The sequence below is a fragment of the Clinocottus analis genome, unplaced genomic scaffold, assembly GCF_023055335.1.
Source record: "Clinocottus analis isolate CAN_PGR_092001 unplaced genomic scaffold, fCliAna1.0.p SCAF_17, whole genome shotgun sequence".
In the NCBI taxonomy this organism is placed as follows: Eukaryota; Metazoa; Chordata; class Actinopteri; order Perciformes; family Cottidae; genus Clinocottus; species Clinocottus analis.
In genome coordinates, this window is record NW_027175898.1 from 14569190 (window position 1) to 14587490 (window position 18301).

At 42.8% G+C, this 18301-nt stretch overlaps 4 protein-coding genes across 11 annotated transcripts; 2 read left to right on the top strand and 2 right to left on the bottom strand.

Annotated features, from left to right (window-relative positions):
• Positions 1-31: 31 nt before the first annotated feature.
• tp53i3 (tumor protein p53 inducible protein 3) lies at positions 32-4996 on the bottom strand. Of its 2 annotated transcripts, none has more exons than XM_068580918.1 (7): positions 4911-4996; positions 2462-2536; positions 2185-2325; positions 1804-2071; positions 973-1185; positions 457-653; positions 32-314 (listed from the first exon to the last, which is right to left on the bottom strand). In XM_068580918.1, the coding sequence occupies exons 2-7, from the start codon at positions 2513-2515 to the stop codon at positions 117-119; spliced, it is 1071 nt and encodes a 356-aa protein (XP_068437019.1). In that variant the 5' UTR covers positions 2516-2536; positions 4911-4996; the 3' UTR covers positions 32-116. The 2 variants fall into 2 exon arrangements, with proteins under 2 accessions (XP_068437019.1, XP_068437020.1); XM_068580919.1 differs by lacking the exon at positions 4911-4996 and adding an exon at positions 4362-4490.
• Positions 2951-4385, top strand: LOC137787828 (uncharacterized). The gene is made up of 3 exons (XM_068580566.1): positions 2951-2990; positions 3525-4048; positions 4107-4385. The coding sequence occupies exons 1-3, from the start codon at positions 2951-2953 to the stop codon at positions 4383-4385; spliced, it is 843 nt and encodes a 280-aa protein (XP_068436667.1).
• A 1132-nt stretch (positions 4997-6128) lies between the features above and the next one.
• On the bottom strand, positions 6129-9267 carry cenpo (centromere protein O). 2 transcript variants are annotated; one of them, XM_068580697.1, is made up of 7 exons: positions 9107-9267; positions 8765-8916; positions 8143-8296; positions 7759-8030; positions 7297-7456; positions 6908-7018; positions 6129-6609 (listed from the first exon to the last, which is right to left on the bottom strand). In XM_068580697.1, exons 1-6 carry the CDS (start codon positions 9126-9128, stop codon positions 6909-6911), a joined length of 870 nt encoding a protein of 289 aa, XP_068436798.1. In that variant the 5' UTR covers positions 9129-9267; the 3' UTR covers positions 6129-6609; position 6908. The 2 variants fall into 2 exon arrangements, with proteins under 2 accessions (XP_068436798.1, XP_068436797.1); XM_068580696.1 differs by lacking the exon at positions 6129-6609 and having other exon boundaries at positions 6812-7018.
• slc5a6b (solute carrier family 5 member 6) lies at positions 9134-17890 on the top strand. 6 transcript variants are annotated; one of them, XM_068580691.1, is made up of 17 exons: positions 9870-9994; positions 10128-10201; positions 10309-10756; positions 10867-10932; positions 11727-11778; positions 11870-11937; positions 12145-12299; positions 13138-13278; positions 13439-13568; positions 13882-13970; positions 14082-14194; positions 14282-14346; positions 14438-14530; positions 15114-15286; positions 15372-15478; positions 15571-15692; positions 16672-17890. In XM_068580691.1, the coding sequence occupies exons 3-17, from the start codon at positions 10409-10411 to the stop codon at positions 16801-16803; spliced, it is 1854 nt and encodes a 617-aa protein (XP_068436792.1). In that variant the 5' UTR covers positions 9870-9994; positions 10128-10201; positions 10309-10408; the 3' UTR covers positions 16804-17890. The 6 variants fall into 6 exon arrangements, with proteins under 6 accessions (XP_068436793.1, XP_068436791.1, XP_068436796.1 ...); XM_068580693.1 differs by having other exon boundaries at positions 9956-9970; XM_068580692.1 differs by lacking the exons at positions 9870-9994; positions 10128-10201 and adding an exon at positions 9134-9502.
• The last annotated feature ends 411 nt before the right edge of the window (positions 17891-18301 follow it).

An 18301-nucleotide genomic window follows, 5' to 3' on the forward strand; every position in this document is an offset into this window, starting at 1 on the left:
AATAAACATTCAGTATCGTGAAATAGTGGTTAATCGTGACACTACAGAAGAAATGGCAATTATTTTCATCCAACACTGCATTTTGCCCTTTCTGTTAATATTACTGCAGCGGTTCCTCACTGAGCTTCCTGATCCGGTGGAATCACATTAATGACAATCTTCCCCGTGTTCTTGTTGGCCTCCATGTGCCGGTGAGCTTCTGCAATGTCATCCAGCCTAAATGAGCTGTCAATCACCGGCCTCAGGGCGGCCCGCTGCGCTGAGAAACACGGCAACACTCGCTGTGAGAAAGCCTTCACCAGCTCTGCCTTGTACTGGGAACGATAAATGCAAAGCGACAATCAAACTGCAGTTTCCCCTCATGCAAATAGAGGTGTGGCAGCACTTTTTCAACGTGCAACGGCACGCAGGTATGAAGAGGCGCAGCTGGTGCGTCTCTTCCGCTTGAATCCTCACCTGAAGGCTGCGAGAGCGGAGGAGGCTGCAGAGCAGGTGGCCTCGCTTGGAGAGCAGCTTTCCCAGCAGATCCCCCTCGACTGCCCGGCCCCCCATGGTGCCGTACAGCGCCCACCTGCCGTCGGTGGCTAAGGAGCTCACATTTTGCTCCCAGTTACAGCCGCCGATGCAGTCAAGGATGACGTCTGCTCCCTTGCCTGTGAAAGTAAAGGAGTTTGATTTAGCACCTAAGTGGAGAGCTGGACGCCATGTTGAGAGCCTTTGAAATAGAAAAGCTCCCAATCTTGTATGTACACCTACTTGTTTACACTTGTTTTTAGTACTGTAGAACAAGTGCTTCTTATTTCCATTACATGAGAAGGTGCATGAGAAGTCACTGTCATCACTTGTGCAGAGGAAATCCAATGCAAAGTGGTTCTAACATTGACATACTGTGTGTTGGATCACCGCAATAAGAACAATGCAAAATCATTACAGCAATGTTCAGCAGACAATTAGCCTCCATGCACGATTCACCTCCTGTGAAGTCGTGCACTCCCTGCGCGAAGCTCTCCTCTTTGTAGTTGAATCCCGCCGCAGCTCCCAGACTCTCGGCCATCTTCAGCTTCTCAGGACTTCCTGCAGTGACGACGGGCACGGCACCGAACAGACGCACCAGCTGAATGGCGGCGGTTCCAACCCCGCTGGCTCCGGCGTGAGCCAGAACTACTTCCCCCTCCTTCACCTTGGCTGCGGCGGAGAAGACAGGTGACAACAATGATGTACTTTTACCTCCTGGCTCATTATGGAGAGCGGGAACAGGTACGGCTGTATCAGATTTAGTGGAAACTACTAGAAACTAACACTTCACCGCCTTCACATTTATCTGTTTGAAACGTGTCATTTCAGATTATTTTTATTATTATTTTTTAACTTGTTTATAGTTTTGCTTCTTTCAGGAATGTGAACTTACAACTTCAATTATTTAAATTACTGTATTATGGTGAAGTTCTAAATGCCTTAAATGAAAGTAAGGGGGTTTATTAAGAAGATATAATGGAAGTAGTATTATTTATTTATTTTAAGAATAATTTAAAAACAAAAAATACAAAACGTAGATAGAGAAATCATAAAAAAAAGACATTTAAACTAAAAGGAATTCAAAAAATGTGATGACATAATCTCCACCCAGCTAAACATCAAACCAGGCTTCTTATACAGAATTAATAGGACATCTGTCTTCTAACACCTGTAACACTATTCTGAAGTCACGCTTCATGTGTGTCCTCGACTATGGAGACAAATACAGATAAAATTGAAAGAAATAATAAGAAACATAGTTGCATATGTGTGCGTGTGTTTGTGTACCTATAAAAACCAGCAGCTGGAAAGCGGTGAGCCAGGCCTCTGGGATCGCAGCAGCCTGGCAGAGAGTGAGGTTTGGGGGGATGGGCATCAGAAGCTCCTCAGGCACAGAGACGTATTCTGCATATCCTCCTCCAGAGAGCAAGGCCATGACCCGGTCATCTGGCCACCAGCCTCCTTTCACCCCCGCACCCAGAGTAGCCACAGTACCAGCAACCTCCAGGCCTATGATGTCACTCTCGCCTGGGGGAGGCGGGTACAGTCCTCGCCTCTGTGGAAAACCAAAACATTGTTATACTATGTTACCACATCCAGCTGGGAAACCGCAACACATTTAGCGTGGAGGTTGCAATGCGCTTGTGTTTCGTAACATTCGCTTCGTACCTGCAGTAAGTCGGCCCTGTTGAGGGCCGTCGCGTGAACTTTAATCAGGACTTCTCCGCCCTTCGGCTGAGGTCTCGGGACAGTTCGCAGCAGCAAATTCTCTGGTCCTCCCGGTACGTCAACACACACGGCACGCATCATCTTGGCAAAGCGAGAGCAACATTTGTGCCAGGCCGGTAAAAGGACAAACGGGAATATAGAGAAAAATCTGTCTTAATACAATGTAAAGATGAAAAATAATACATAAAATAATATACAAGCCACTTTGAATACTCACTGCCTGGTGGGCGTTTCCGCGTAAAAATCTTCCAGTGTGCAGGATGTGATGCATTTACAGTCAGAGCAGTGGCAACTGGGGTTGAATTAAAGAAGCAAAAGTACATATATCTACATCAGCAACCACATTTGAACAGATCGCCCCCAGTTCTTACATAAATTACTGTCTATCTTCATTTGTAATGCCTGAGTGACTGAGAAAATGGCCAATAATGCACTTGTGTGTATGTGTTATTTAAATATTCCATGTCGTTACTAATGTAGTGTTTAATCTGTGATTCTTTTCTACTGTAAAATATGTTTATGGAGCACATAATGTAGAACATGAAAAACATGCTTTAGTGCTGTTTTCTTTGTCTTCACACAACAAGAAGACACAACAATCAGATAAAATACATTTGAATAGTTTGTGTGTAATTTGCTGTTGAAAGAGTTGTCTAAAGTTAGTCAAATAATACAAAAATACATTTGCATATAGGGTTGTCTACACATGCAGATTGTTCTGATTTTATTTGACCATATTTTAAAACGTCAATTTGCAACGCAACTGAATTTTATTTATTTATTCCCAAAGAAGACTTCTTTCACTGAATTCTGTGATAATTATAATAATATATTTTATTTGTATAGCACTTTAAAAAGGTACTCCAGGCACTTTACATGGTAAAGACAAACAATAGAAACAGCAATAAAACAAGAAAGATGACAACAGTGAAAAAAAAATAGTATTTAAATAATAAAAAGGACACGTTATTTTTCTCTCATGCATTATGCTTCCATGAAAATTAGCATGGACACACAGAACCAATATCTGCTATTACGGTCATAACAGTATTATGACTTAACATGTCATAACATTTAATTGTAACTTTCCCATAAATATAGGTCCAGAGCGACACGTAAAGTACTTAAAGTAGAATAACTGTTTGCGGCGGAAGATGTAGACACGTAAAGTACTTAAAGTAGAATAACTGTCGTGACCATTAGTGAGAATAAGGACAAAACTAATACGTACCATAGCTACGCTGATGACACCCAACTGATTCTCTCGTTTCCTCAATCAGAATCCGGGATACCTGAGCGTATCTCTGCCTGTCTGACCGACATCTCTCAGTGGATGTCCACACACCACCTGAAATTCAACCCTGACAAGACCGAACTGCTATTCCTTCCAGGAAAAGACTCCCCCATCCAAGACCTCACAATCACCTTCAACAACGCAGTGTTGGCCCCGACCCCAACTGCCAGAAACCTCGGTGTGACACTTGGCAGTCAACTCTCCCTGACTGCCAACATCAACGCAACAACACGTTCCTGTCGGTTCGTGCTGTACAACATCAGGAGAATACGTCCTCTGCTCACACAGAAGGCAGCACAGGTTCTGGTCCAGGCCATGATCATCTCCCGCCTCGACTACTGCAGCTCCCTCCTGGCAGGCCGACCTGCCAATGTAACTCGACCTCTCCAGCTCATCCAGAACGCAGCGGCTCGACTGATCTTCAACCTCCTGAAGTTCACTCACACCACTCCACTCCTCCTCGGCCTGCACCGGCTACCGGTGGCCGCCAGCATCCGCTTCAAGACATCCGCTTAATAACTCTTCTAATTCAAGCCTGAATGTATTTACTATTTAACCATGACTAGAGTATGTACCACTGACGTACCACGTGACAAACAGATCGGGTCCGACCTACATCCAGGACATGGTGAAACCATACACACCAGCTCGCTCGCTCCGCTCAGCTTCAGCCAATCAGCTTGTCGCTCCGTCGCTGCGAACTCGACACTCAACAAAATCACGATTGTTTGCAGTGCTGGCTCCTCGATGGTGGAATGAGATCCCCACCGACATCAGGACAGCAGAAAGTGTCTACATCTTCCGCCGCAAACTAAAAACTCACCTTTTTCGACTATGCCTTGAATAAAGACAATGACGGAAGCACTTAGGCAGCACTTCGATGGCTCCTACTGATAGGACTTAGCAGTTTGACTTTATTTGAGAAATTGTTCTGTCTTGCTTCTTGTTGTTCCTACTTCGTATTTACGGTTTTAATGCACTTAATGTAAGTCGCTTTGGATAAAAGCGTCAGCTCAATGACATGTAATGTAATGAGAAGCGGAACCGGAAGAAGCTGTGATAATACTGAAGTAGTACGGTATTGATATGACGGAAGATTCTACGATTACGTCATACGGTAACATCCAGTAATGACTCGTTCATTGCGCAACGCGCATGCGCTGTAAGGTAAAAACTCTCATCTGCCTTCTGCTTTGCAACTTAAGTACTTAAATCAATCTCAGATTAATTAAAGTGTCTGCAGATGCACACAGTATGCTGTATTACAGGTACGATGAGAAGAACAGGCAGTAGAGTTTAGCAGCTTGTTTTACATAAACTCGACCTGCTGCCTTTGAATTATGTTAAGAAAGCATAAAACACAACAACTTACCAGACAACCACGTCAACAGTACATCAACTTTGAGAGGACTGGTGAGCTTTGGGGAAGTCTGGCGGTGCCATCATCCTGGACTTCAGTTTGGCGCGGGAGGGATCGAACCTGCAGAGGGGCCGGCTTCCGCTCCTAGCACTTATTAAAGGGACACTGCACGAGAAAAGCGGATTTTCACATTTCTTAGTGCCATAAATGACATGAAATTGGAAATGTTAAATGTTAAATACAAGTCAAATGAAGGGATCCATCCTCCATGAGATGCTGGCCTGAACAGGGCTGCAAGAATCAATAATTAATATTTCAGATTGACAATTATTTTCCCCTTTACTCCTTTGGTTCAGCAAATAGGACAACACATATTCTTAAAAATAATAATCATAGTAACAATACATTTAATTAATATTGCACTTTTCAAAACGTGTTATAAAGGGATTCACAAGACAAATAAAAGTAATATAAACAAAGCAAAAGTTAAACCAATACAATGAATATATGTGGCTCTGAATATAACAAATTAAAAATTGATAAACAATAACAAATATAATAGTAAATAGTAAACAAAATGTCAAAACAAAAAGATTACACAGACATATACTGTGTAAAATTGTAATGCTAATGTCGGATAATGTTGTTTATTAAGTGGATAGAGGTGAAGATGATTGGTTACAGAAATATTTGAATTGAAAAACCCCCAGCTCAAATCAAAATGATTATATTTTGTTGAAACACCAATATTGATTGCTTTGGAGAATGAAGTTAAATAAAACTAACCGAAACAACTGAACAATTTTATTCATTTAAAATATTTATTTGTATTTTAAATATGCAGTTTGTGCATTATGTTAACATTTCTTGATAACAGTATTGCTCAAATGTGTTTCATTATTACATATTTTATGAGGAAGTAGTAGAACTAGAGTTTAAAGAAGAGAAAAATCTTTAAACTCAGAGTTATTGTGTAACGTACAAGAAGACCCATGACTGCCTTCTTGAAATGTAATCTCTTATAGGAATGTCAACGTGACACAATGACCAACAATCCCAGCCATTTCAAATACAATAGGCTATTATATTACAAACAACGAGACAGCCATGGCAGCAAACACACCTGTAACCAAAATCAGGTAAGAAACCGACAAACTGCTTCAATACAAACAGAAAAAAAGTGACTTTCAGGAGGAATCGGGGAGAGAAGTTGGCTCCTTCTCGCCTCGTTATAATGGACCAAAGCCTCAGAAGAGCCAGTGTGCTGCAGAGAGACCTGAAAGTGCTGAACCAAAAGGAGGAGCGGGACCTCCAGCAGAAGCTGAACACGTTGGACCGGCAGTACCGGTACACTCGCAAAAGGCTCCAGCAGAGAAGAGACGCGCTGGTGACCGAACTTGGACGGGTCGTGATGGTGAAAGTGGTCGAGCCTCAAGCGACCGTCAACATCGCCATGAGAGAAATTGGAGAGCGGGCGTTTCAAACACAGGACAGCAGGAGATGGCGCTCCGGCAAGTCGCAGCATCACAGCGAAGGATGCGTACCGGCGGAGCCGAGCCGGTCGACGTCGGCACCGTCGGTCCAACCCGCCAGCGGCGGCGGCTCAGTGAGGCGCAGGGGCCGCGTCCAGAGCAGCGTGTCTCTCATGCAGATGAAGAACATCGCGACCATCGACTCCATATCGGAAAAGGAGCTGGCCCGGCAACAGCGGCTGGAGAGAGAGGAGTTGGAGCGGCTGAGGCGGATTCAGAGGGAGACGTTGCACAACAGGGTGGCGGCGTTTATAGAAAAGCTCCGGGACAAAAGAGACATGGAAATACATGCGGAACCTCCGTAGAGGAACCTCAACCGTCTGCAGGCTGCAGTCTACAGACGGTTTTACACCCTTCACGTTTGCAACATCGGGAGAGAAATGAAAGTTAAATCATCTGCGTTTTATTGTAAAGAATGAGAATGTACATATTTTGTTAATTTAAACTGTAGAAAAACTTCATTATATGTCTTCATACACTACAGAATTTTCCCCATCTTCCTCATGGTTATCAAAGCTTTGTGCACAGGAGTCTCCATGAGAAGGCTGTGGAATTTCTTCCACTCTGGAGAATCAGGAAGCTCCTTGTCTGCAAAAAAGAAATTGAGATATTAGTTGGAGAACCTTTAATGAATAGTTTAAAAGTAGCACCTCAAACAACTGTCAAAATCCTGCTTTTAAATGAATGCATGTATAATAATCAAATGATATAATCAAGCAATATGAGATGATGGGGTCTGTTGTGATGATAAGTGATTGATATTATATTATAACTACAAACCAAATCAGGTTTCTTGATTTGAGCTATGCCTATTATAATAGCTGTCAGTTTTAGTCAGGAAACTTCTGCAGTGTATGAAATCCTACCATCAGATTCAAAGTGGACTCTCGTGGGAAGACATCTGGTGCCGTCGGAGTAGTCGAGTGAGCAGAGAACCGTCGTCTTCTCTCTCGGCTCCGTGAACATCAGCACCAGTAATGAACACAACACGTTACTCTCCAACACGTCCACAGACTTATGGAGCTCCTATGAAACAAGCAGGAGGTCAAACATAAAATGTTAAGTAAAGAAAGACTAAAGTTTGTCTAAAGTTTTGAAGAAATGTGCACAAAAAAAACACTGCAGGTTTGATTGGGTTAGTATCATAACATAAACAGTATGTTGTGAGAATTAATGTCGCACGTTAAGGTTTTATTGGCTGCTTTTTATTTATATTAATTCCCGTAATTAAAGTTTAGTAAATTAACTTAGGTTTTCCATGTACTGACAGTTGTATCTATATTATTATTAATAGTTAACAATTTACACAGAAAAGTGAAGTCCGGCACCTTAACGAGCTTCAACTGCTGCTTGCGACCGGCGAATGCGTTGAGATGTTGGCTGAGCGGGTCCAGGAGAGTCCTTATTTCTGCCTGCATGTTGCTCTGCTGGACCAGGTGGTTTAACGGGATAAACGGGGGAACGTTGTGTCGACTGATCCTCACAGTCGGCTTCAGGTCCATCTCCAGGTTGTAGGTTTCGAGGTACACGCCCTCGTAGGATGTGGTTATGGACACACACACTCCTTTACCTTGACGGGTCTTTACGACGTTGTAACCACCTGAGCAACATCAATAGGTTGGATTATGAAATCGGAGATTTCTAAGAGACATTTAGAATAACATCTCACTGCCAAATATGAATTAAATATGTGAATGACATGAGAAGAGTACCGATGACGTCATAAGCATGCAGAAGGTCTTTCAGCTGTGTGTGTCTGGCCATCAGCCGCAGAAGGTTTAAGTTTTCAGAGTCTTCATCCATTCCCTCCTCTTCTTCTTCTTGTGTACACTTTTTGTCCATAGATGCCCTCAGTTTCTTGAGATGCTGTAGCAGGAAGATGTAATTATAACTTAGAGTACTACAAGTACTCAATGTGCAGTAAAATGCTTCCTATTCTTTTTTTAATTTTTACTGTTGGTTATTTAAATGTACGGCAAAATCATCACATTTGGAGATGCTTAGTTTCCACCAGGAAGGTTTGAGGTAAATTCTACACACTGCGATACGATATATACACAGGCAACTTTACACGTACACATCCTGTACATAATATATAGTACACATAGGAAATAAAGTTGTTTTAGACTGCATTAGTTTGACTAGGTGTTGCGAGCTTTACACCAGTCCGGGTTACCTTTTGTTCACTACATGAATAAGTGAACTGTTTCACACACACACACACACACACACACACACACACACACACACACATCTATATATATCTATATCTATACTTAGATATATATAGATATAGATACAGACACAGACACAGACACACACACAGACGCACACCTGGTGAGTCTCCATCTCTGCTCTCAGCTGCTGTCTCTGCCTCAGCAGCGCTTCCGCTTTAGCCTTCAGCTCCTGCACACGACTCGACTCCTGCGGTTGAGTTTTTCGGCTTCTTGCCTTAGCTTCCAGCAGACTGAGGTGACTCAAAACCCCTGCGGAGGAACAAATGCTCCCGTTGGAATCACGCTCAAACGACATATGTTGACATATTAGCTTCAGCTAGCTTTAGGCGAACGGAGCATCACAACAGACAAACTACTGGTGAGCTAACGTTCAGTTACCAGATAGATATACAGATATATAACAGCAGTGGGTTACGAGCTTTACACCAGTCCGGGTTACCTTTCGTAGACGCTCCCTCCATGGCTCGAGAGTATTTATTTTACGTCAAACAATGCACGTTAGCTGCTTCAGATGGAAACGTCCACTCCAAGTGGCGGATTTTGTTTGATTTTGGCGGCTGCCGCGTCATCACCCGTAGCCCCGCCCCTAGATTCAACCCCGGAAGAGATTTCAAAACAACCTGGGATCACATGTGCGTTGGACCGAGGGATTAGCCTGCCGTTCTGTTACTATTTTAACGCTGTATGAACACAATAGTAGAGATGAAAAACAACGGGATATTTAGTCAAACGAGATAAACGGTTTTAATTAACTTCTTTGAACGCTCTTGGACGTCTCAGTGAAAACAGCATGGTGCCGATGACAGTTAGCCTCACCCGGATTACAACACTGCTGGTGCGTAAAGGTGAGGCTGTCTTATTGCTATTCTTTTCGTTTTTCTTTATTTTTTTCACTGCACTATATTTTTTGACAGGATGATCTTTTTTAAATTACATTTCTTTTCACATTTCCTCATTTACGTTCCAGTTAGCTATTTTTTGAGATTTAAGAGTAATTTAGTGCAGCAGCTTCTCAAATACATTCTAGCTGTCTATCACTTTGTCAATCTATATATGTCAGTTTTATATGGAAGAGACAAAAAACAATGACTTCAGATTTAAAAATTTTAAAAAGCAGAAATTATTTTCGACACGGCTGTCAGTAACAATAGAAACTTTTAAAAATCAACACCCATTTGTTGCTTTTGACCTTCAATCCCCTCATTGGAAGGTTGCTGCTGTTTGTCTTTGTGGTGTAGTATTGACAAAAGGAGCATATGGCAGGCAACAGTGCACCTCCTGGCTGAACATACATAAACAAGGAGTCGGTATTTATGGATCAGCACAAGTAGGGGAAGGTTGACAGACGGGTTGTGTGACCTCAGTTTGTGTGTAGACCGGGGCTTGTCTCATGTTACAAGATTCTTCTGCTGCAAACAGTTGACTGTGATTTTCCCCCCTCTGTCTATCTATGTGTGAAGGGACAGAAATCTGTAAACGGCTCAGGGGAATCCAGAACACGAGGGGAGCATGTGGTCTTTGCCCTTCAAGCAAAGTGATTTGCTCAAAATATTATTGAATACAAAAAGCCACAACATGCCAGCAAAGCATACCCTCTCACACACAGAGATATCATTTAACCAATGTGTTTAATTCTTCAAGGCTCCGGGACCCTCCTGACTGATGGGTGTAGAAAGAGACTTCCCCCATCCGTCTGAAGGAGGACCAAACCTTCTGCAGCCGAGGCTCAAAGACCATCGACATGGACCCGTCCGCCCAGAAGCACTTCACAGCCGCAGACTATGTGATATTTGCACTCTTGCTCGCCGCCTCCATCGGCATCGGGCTGTACTATGCTCTCTCAGGGGGGCGTCAGCGCACCACGCAGGAGTTCCTGCTGGCGGACCGGAGCATGAGCTGTCTTCCCGTTTCGCTGTCGCTCATCGCCTCATTCCAGTCGGCCGTGGCGATTATCGGCATACCGGCGGAAATCTACACTAACGGCACTCAGTACTGGTTCATCGGCTGTGCCTACTTTCTCGGCCTCCTCATTCCTGCCCACGTTTTCATTCCCGTGTTGTACAAACTGCGGCTCTCCAGCGCTTACCAGGTATGACGGAGCAGTTTTGTTGGATATATTAAGATGATATAATTTAAAATCATATTTATTGGTGTGTATCCTTCATGACGTACAGTCCTCGTGTTTGTTTTGTTTCACAGTATCTTGAATTGCGCTTCAGCAGAGCGGTGCGTATCTGTGGAACCTTGGCCTTCATCTTTCAGACGGTGAGTCCAACACTTCTCATGACACAGTGGGGATGCACCAAAAAAAACCACTTCTTCCTCTTCGAATACAACAACCAATACTTTGACAGATAATATATGCAGCTACTGAATTCCGATGCGATCAGTATCTCGCTGCATTTTTTCATTTTCATGTGAGGTAACATGCGGTTCACGCTGCTAAAAGCTGAGCTGACGTTGACAATGAAACTGTATTTATTGAGCATCAGTCACGTCCATCAATGCCCATTCAGCCCACAAGTTTGACATTATGACAAAAAAATGGAGCTTTTTCTACAAGCGCTAAATGAGGAAAATGAAACTTTGTACTTGTATGAAGCTTAAGCCTGCAGTTGGTTACTTTAACTTAGCATGACGACTGGAAACAGGGAGTCAACTTAAATAAATTAACTAATTAACATGTTGTATCTTGTTTTATTTAATCTGTGCAAACTTCAACGTGTCAAAGATGAAAACACGTTGAGGTTTTACTGCGGGACTAGAGCCAGACTGTTTTCTAGCCCGGAGCTGTAACTGGCTACTGGCTTTGTAGTAAGTGTACAGACATGAAAAGTATAAATATTCACATCTAAATGTTGGCAAGAAGGCAAATAAGCATTTTTCCTAAGCTATTTCTTTTCTACAGTCATTATTGCCCGGATATGATGAAGTGGATGAGATTGCTGCATCCGCGTCGGCCCGAAAAAAATACAAGAGACACATTCATGTATCGCCTTTATTTTTATTCACCAATATGACGCAGAGAGTCTCTAATTTGTTCTTTTGCTCCGCTGCAGGTTATCTATATGGGAGTTTGTGTGTACACTCCCGCCTTTGCACTAAATGCAGGTGAGACACGTACACAGGTTTTTTTTTTTACTGTGACTCAATTTGAATAGATAAGATTTGTGGTTCAATGTGTTGCTGTGTTTTCTTTCAGTTACTGGATTTGAATTATGGGGGACAGTGCTGGTAACGGGCCTAGTGTGCACATTGTACACAACAATGGTGAGTCATTAAAGGTCTTTTCCAGCTCAACTTCTTCTTCTGACATTTGAATGTTTCTAACTCATCCTTTTGTTAAAAAAATTCTACATTTTCCAGATGTCATGCGTTAATGTAAATTATTACAGTGACTGATTTGTAGCATTTGTAAATTAGCAAACGAAGAATATCTCCGATTAATTTCCCATGTGTCTCGTCTGCTCCCGACAGGGCGGTTTGAAGGCCGTGATCTGGACGGACGTCTTCCAGACGGTGGTGATGTTCGCGGGGCAGCTGGCTGTCATCGTGGTGGGCGTTCAACAGACTGGAGGCGTGTCCGAAGTCTGGAGGAAAGTCCGGGAGGGAAACCGCATCTCTGCTCTCGAGTGAGTCCACGCTGTAGTTTGCAGCATCGGGGATGGATGAGAGGTCCGCAAAGGCATCCGGATTTATTTATTTATTTAGTTCCAGATGGCAAAATCACAGAGGTCTGAGTGCACAGAAAAAGCAGATTTTTTTTTTGGTTATAAAATAAAGACAAATATTGTTTTTTCCAGGTTTCTTTAAAAAGGTTTGTTGCTTTTTATAGAAGATTGATGCAAAACAATGAGCACCTCAGCCGTTGTTTGTCATTCAGTTATTTATAAAAAAGACAATTACTTCCAGGTAACAAATGAGAACATTGAAATAAAAATACATTCAGGGCATAATCATGTTATTTTGTAATTTTATGTTCCAACATTTTTAGACAAGCATTAAATATATCTTTGTATTTTTATTTAATTTTTAACAATTATTGTAATTACGGATATACTCTTGAACCTGAACAATGACAACATCCAGAAAGGTTTGTCACTCAAAATGCGTTATAACGCTATAATACTGTTATTATTGTATTATTACAACGCGCATCACTTATGTTTATCATTTTGTTATCACAACAAAAAGAAAGCACCTCTTTAGTGCATCAACAGTTTCCTAAAATGAAGTGATGAGGGATTTATGTATTTCCTTTTCTCTACTCTTTAGATGTTGATGAAACAAATCACAGTCTGATATTCAGTTATATTATATAATTATACTGAATAATATTATAACAATTATATTTCCAGAATGTAAACTAACTGTAAATACACAGAGCCTGTGAAAAATGCACGTAACAATGAGTAGTACAAACTAAACTGCTGGTATGAACGTATTGTCTTTCTACACTTTCCCCCTCAGCCTGAACCCAGATCCCACAGAGAGACACACCTTCTGGACTCTGGGCGTCGGCGGTGTGTTCCTCATGCTGTCCCTGTATGGCGTCAACCAGGCTCAGGTGCAACGGTATCTCAGCGCCCGCACAGAGAAAGAGGCTGTCAGGTTCGCTCTAATCCTTATCAAAATGTTAGGGATATGTTTCTTTAAAAAAAAAACATAATTGACAAGCAATCTCTGGGAAGTTCAGTGCAAAGCAGCACAGTCTTGAGTGTTCAGGGGGCAGAAGAAGACCTCTGAAGCGACTCCTGCTTCCTGTCTGCAGGTCGTGCTACATGGCGTTTCCCTCCCTGCAGTTGTCTCTGGCTCTGGGTTGCGTTATGGGTCTGGTCATGTTCGCGCTTTACTGCGGAGAGGACCACTCGGGCAAGCTGGCCACCTCTTCAAAGGATGCGGTGAGTTCCAGTGACGTTATTTTGGGGGAAAATGTGATTTTTTTTTTTCTTCTTTTCTTGCCTTTTTCTGCTTCATGGATCTCAAGAGAAGAGATTAGTGGGAAGGATGAAAGTGAAGAGTGCAGAGTTATGTAAAAACCCCAAAGGGCACGTAGATTTCACAACAATACTACAGCAGAATTCAAATTTGCATCATATCGGCTCGTCCTTCTGACATTATGTAAATGTGATGTCATCGAGAATGTGCATTATAAGATCCGTGTCAAATTTGCATTTGAAAAAAATAAACAAAAATGTCTTGTGTTCCCCACAGATGGTGATATACTTTGTGATGGATATGCTGCAAGGTCTGCCCGGTCTACCTGGCCTGTTCGTTGCGTGTTTGTTCAGCGCCGCTCTCAGGTACGGGACTCGTTTTGAGAGGATGAATGATGAGCATAACGAGTCGTTGTTACTGTGTATTTCAAAGACGGCAGTAATGTCATGTACTGTCTATGTTCCCCTCCCACGCAGCACCATCTCGTCTGCGTTCAACTCTCTGGCCACCGTGACAATGGAAGACCTCGTCAAACCGCATTTCCCCGCCATGACGGAGGCGAGAGCGACGCTGCTGTCCAAAGCCTTAGGTTCGCTCTTTTGAAGTTCCTCCTCGCACATTGAGAGCTGCTTGGTAACGTCTGTTCTAACCCTTCACCTGGTGTCTCCGTTGTAAGCTTTGTTCTACGGGCTGCTGTGCATAGCCATGGCCTTCCTCACGCACCTCATGGACGATTCTGTTCTCCAGGTGAGCTCACGACAAGTATCCTGATCACGTAAACGGCAGTAGCGGTTTCTCACCGACTGTGCACTGACTGTCGTTGTGATCGAACCTCCAGGTGGCTCTGAAGATCTTCGGCATGGTCGGCGGTCCCGTTCTCGGTCTGTTTTGCCTCGGGATGTTCTTCCCGTGGGCCAACTCCACTGTAAGCGGGGCGTCATCAATGAGATCTATCGCGTGGTTCGCCATCACGACTCAATTTTACAAGAAATATATGTAGAAATGGCCTTGCCCTGCTTCTCATGAGTCTTTAGCTCAGGATCTTACAGGATCGTATGATCCAACGATGCTCTTCCATCGCATTGGCCTGTCGTTTAATGGCACCATAGTGGAGGATTGGCACACAGCATGACATCACAACCTCTGTGTGATACTGTGTGATACTTTCACAGTATTTATTTAGCACCTAGACCTGCTTTATAATCAACATGGAAAATCACATTTTCTACCAAATAGATCCTTTAACTGATGGGGTTGTTCCTGTTATCATCTGATTTATTTTGGGCCTTGTTTTGGATCCCGACACCCACATTGGAAACCACTCCTTACAGTTGATTTTCATTCATAAATGTAATCCAATAAGAATAATATCTATAACACAATTTCTTAACAATACAGTCAGTCGCTCTGCTTTTTATCGGACGTCTCGATGCTCTTTGGCTCCACTGAGAGAGCGTCAAGAGTTATTGTGACGATGCTAACCGATGGTTTTTCCCGTTTGCCACCAGGGGGCGTTGGCGGGTCTCGGAACCGGTCTGGCTTTGTCTTTCTGGATCGGCATCGGGAGCATCGTCGCCCGCGGCTCCGGCGCGAGGCCGCTGCCGGTCGGCTGCGGCGCCGTCCTGCTGTCGGACAACGCGACGGCGGCCATTCACGGCGCGCTCCGAAACGTCACTCTGAGGTACACGGACGGTACCGGTGCGCTCTTGTTTTGTTTTCCCGCCGATAGTCCTTCCACAAGTTAATCAACGCTCTCTGTCCTTCAGCCGACCGTCCGGACTGAACCGACTGTATTCCTTGTCCTACATGTGGTACAGCGCCTTCAACTGCTTCACGGTCATTCTAACCGGCCTGGTCGTCAGCTTCCTCACAGGCGAGACGATTCTTACTGTGCACTGTCTAGAATTCACAATACATTTTAGTTGTACTTTAAAATGTCTAAATGTATGCATGTTTTCTATTTAGGTCCGATGAAAGAGGAAGATGTGACGCCGGGCACAATCTATCCCTTGTTGGGGAAACTGATTTGTTTTCTACCCGAACGTCTCAAAAAGAAGCTCTGCTGCGTGACTCCTCTGGGACAGACGGTCAGTAGCGTTATGAAAACCCTTCAGACTGCCAGGAGGTCCAAATAAACACTGACATTGTTGACGAATCCAAACACAATGTTGTAGTTTTTTTGCGATATGACTGAACTAATGTCTTTTAATAGCAAATTAGGAGTTTAAAAGTGTTATCCAGCTTTGCGTTGGTTAACCATTTTGGGCCTCACTGAAATACATATTAAAATAGTTACAGGCATTAATGTTCCTGCTAATAACTCTGGAGATCCCCTGACATTTCGTCTTGAGCTTGACATTTTGGTTTTGAGGGAAATATCTTTGTAACTTTTGAATGATTTGCTGTGACAATACTCAAAGCAGTACCATCATGAATCCTTTATGTTAATGTTTCTGTGTAAATTTAATGAGCCAGACTGAATATGTACTGTATTTTTTTTTTGTACACCTCCTGGCGTCCTCTGTGTTTAACGCCACAACGCTATAAATTGTGGGTCCTTTTCACCCTCCAGCCCTAAACCCTCACTAAAGTATATACTCTGGGATCAGGCCAATGTCTTCCTCAAGGACACTTCAACAGGTGTTCAATGAGAGCCGCGGATCAAACCGCCAACTTTGTCATTCAAGGACCACCCTGACCCGAAGCCACAGTCGCTCCCTTTATCTGAAATGTTGTCGATCTCCATCATGAAGTCAAAATATCATTTACACTTCACTTTGACATTCCCAACAGCCTCAGCTGTACTCTGTTTAGTGCTAGCATGCTAATATGCTAAACTATGTTGAATAACGGAAAACCGTTAGCATGTTATTGTTGCCATTGTTAGCAATTAGCTCAATGAAAGGCCTCTCAGAGCTGCTAGCATGGCCGTATTAGCATCTTCCTTCTTCTTCTGTTGTAACTTCACAGAGAATCCTCGTCACGAGTCGTTGTTAACGTCAGCTAATGAATCTGACCCGCTGTATTTACCGTTTCAAGTGATTAATCTTTTAACTCTCCGCACAGCCAATGGCTCCACAACACAAAAAAGCTAACGGCCTGGCCTCGCCGCAAGAAGACGGAGCATCACAGGGAGAGACGGACAGATTTCTTCCCGAGCTTCAAGCGGCTCTCGTGGAGCACGAAACCACTGTGTGATGTCGCAGTTCAGCGCGTTTGCCTGTGCTTTGTATTTTAAAGACTGAATGTGACTTTGCCCTCTCAAACGCTGCGAGCGAAGCATCGTCCGGTCAACGCAAGAGAAGACGCTGCAGCTGAGACACGTATTCTTCTACAGATACAGTTTACATGAAGTGTTGGTCAACTTCAGGTCTCACAATCTGTCGGTTCCTTGTGTGTGGGCACGTCATTTTTTTTAAAAAAAAGACTGTTTTATGAGAATTATTTGAAGTCCTGTAAACTTAAAAGCAAAAAAATAAGGAAAGGTTTTATACTGGTAGTGATTCTATAATTGACAAATGTTTAACACTACTGGCTTTGTGAGAAGATATAAAGCCTCAATTTTTAACAATGTATGAGTGAATTGTTGTCTGTGTTGCAGCTGAAACACTGAAAAAGATAAACGGTTTTGCATTGGGTTTTTTTGTTTTCTGCAACTGAAAAATAACTTAAATCATGAATCTCGTTCACATCCACGTGGTCTGAATCATCCAAATAGTCAGAAATGTTTTTAGACCACGCTTAACTACGCTTCCTGTGCACAACAGACCAACAACAACACCAGCACTCCTCTTTCCATCAGTCGTAAACACAGCGGTTGTAAAATGATTCGAGCAGGTGTATAACCCAATAACCGTTTTATGAATGTCATGTAATGTAATATCTTTGTTTCTGCATGAGGTTTTGCTTGTGACATTATTTTCTGTGAGATGCCAGCTGATCCCACTGCACCTACAAACATATTCAACATTCAAAATTTCACCACTATGGATTACCAAAATAAAAGCACCAAATAATGAAATAAAATACTGAATAAATACTAAAGCTCTGTATACTACCTACTTGATCAGTATGCGCTGCATACTGCCTTTAAAAAGACCAATTAAGTATGAATTTACCAGCAAACAGGCCACACTGAAGTGCGGTTGAGCCGGGCCGTAGGGAATTACCCACAATTCATTGCAATGTGAAGTTAAACAGGGTAACCAGCGTGGCGAAGCCAAACAATAAGGACTGCACATGGGTGTTCAGCCTTGTGAATTACATTCACACAACAGCATTAAGGATTAGAGACATTTATTAATTAATTCATCAACTACTTCATTTTGTCATTGAAGTTGTTGTGAAATAAAAGTAAATTATTTGAAATGACCTCATCTTGGGAGTAAAAGGTCTGAAAGACGTTAAAATCGGGATTAAAAGTATAAAATAAATACCGACAATTGTACATTATATTCTTTTTTACATTGTCCCATTGGTATTTGCATCATTTGACGCCCTCACAGTCTCTCACACTCATTTAACAGGTGGTGAGTGCATGAGGGGTTTAAGGCCTTTGGGTGGACACTGGGATGTACCCATAAATCTGTGAATTCCTTCCATGCACAAAATCCACATACTGCATACTCAATTTATTGTCATACTTAGTATAAGTATTATTTATTATGCATGTCATATCTACTGGTCAGCCGCTCTG

Excerpts from the sequence above, each read along its gene's own strand:
- tp53i3 (XM_068580918.1), bottom strand. The coding sequence starts at position 2,515 with ATGCATCACATCCTGCACACTGGAAGATTTTTACGCGGAAACGCCCAC. Across the intron at positions 2,072-2,184 it reads ACAGGGCCGACTTACTGCAG|AGGCGAGGACTGTACCCGCC; the intron begins GTACGAAGCGAA and ends GGTTTTCCACAG. Across the intron at positions 654-972 it reads AGTGCACGACTTCACAGGAG|GCAAGGGAGCAGACGTCATC; the intron begins GTGAATCGTGCA and ends TTACTTTCACAG.
- LOC137787828 (XM_068580566.1), top strand. The coding sequence starts at position 2,951 with ATGCAGATTGTTCTGATTTTATTTGACCATATTTTAAAAC. Across the intron at positions 2,991-3,524 it reads ATTTGACCATATTTTAAAAC|AATCCGGGATACCTGAGCGT; the intron begins GTCAATTTGCAA and ends TTCCTCAATCAG. Across the intron at positions 4,049-4,106 it reads GCATCCGCTTCAAGACATCC|TATGTACCACTGACGTACCA; the intron begins GCTTAATAACTC and ends CCATGACTAGAG.
- cenpo (XM_068580697.1), bottom strand. The coding sequence starts at position 9,128 with ATGGAGGGAGCGTCTACGAAAG. Across the intron at positions 8,917-9,106 it reads GGAGGGAGCGTCTACGAAAG|GGGTTTTGAGTCACCTCAGT; the intron begins GTAACCCGGACT and ends GTTCCTCCGCAG. Across the intron at positions 8,297-8,764 it reads CAGAGATGGAGACTCACCAG|CATCTCAAGAAACTGAGGGC; the intron begins GTGTGCGTCTGT and ends TTCCTGCTACAG.
- slc5a6b (XM_068580692.1), top strand. The coding sequence starts at position 10,409 with ATGGACCCGTCCGCCCAGAAGCACTTCACAGCCGCAGACTATGTGATA. Across the intron at positions 11,779-11,869 it reads CGCCTTTGCACTAAATGCAG|TTACTGGATTTGAATTATGG; the intron begins GTGAGACACGTA and ends GTTTTCTTTCAG. Across the intron at positions 11,938-12,144 it reads GCACATTGTACACAACAATG|GGCGGTTTGAAGGCCGTGAT; the intron begins GTGAGTCATTAA and ends TGCTCCCGACAG.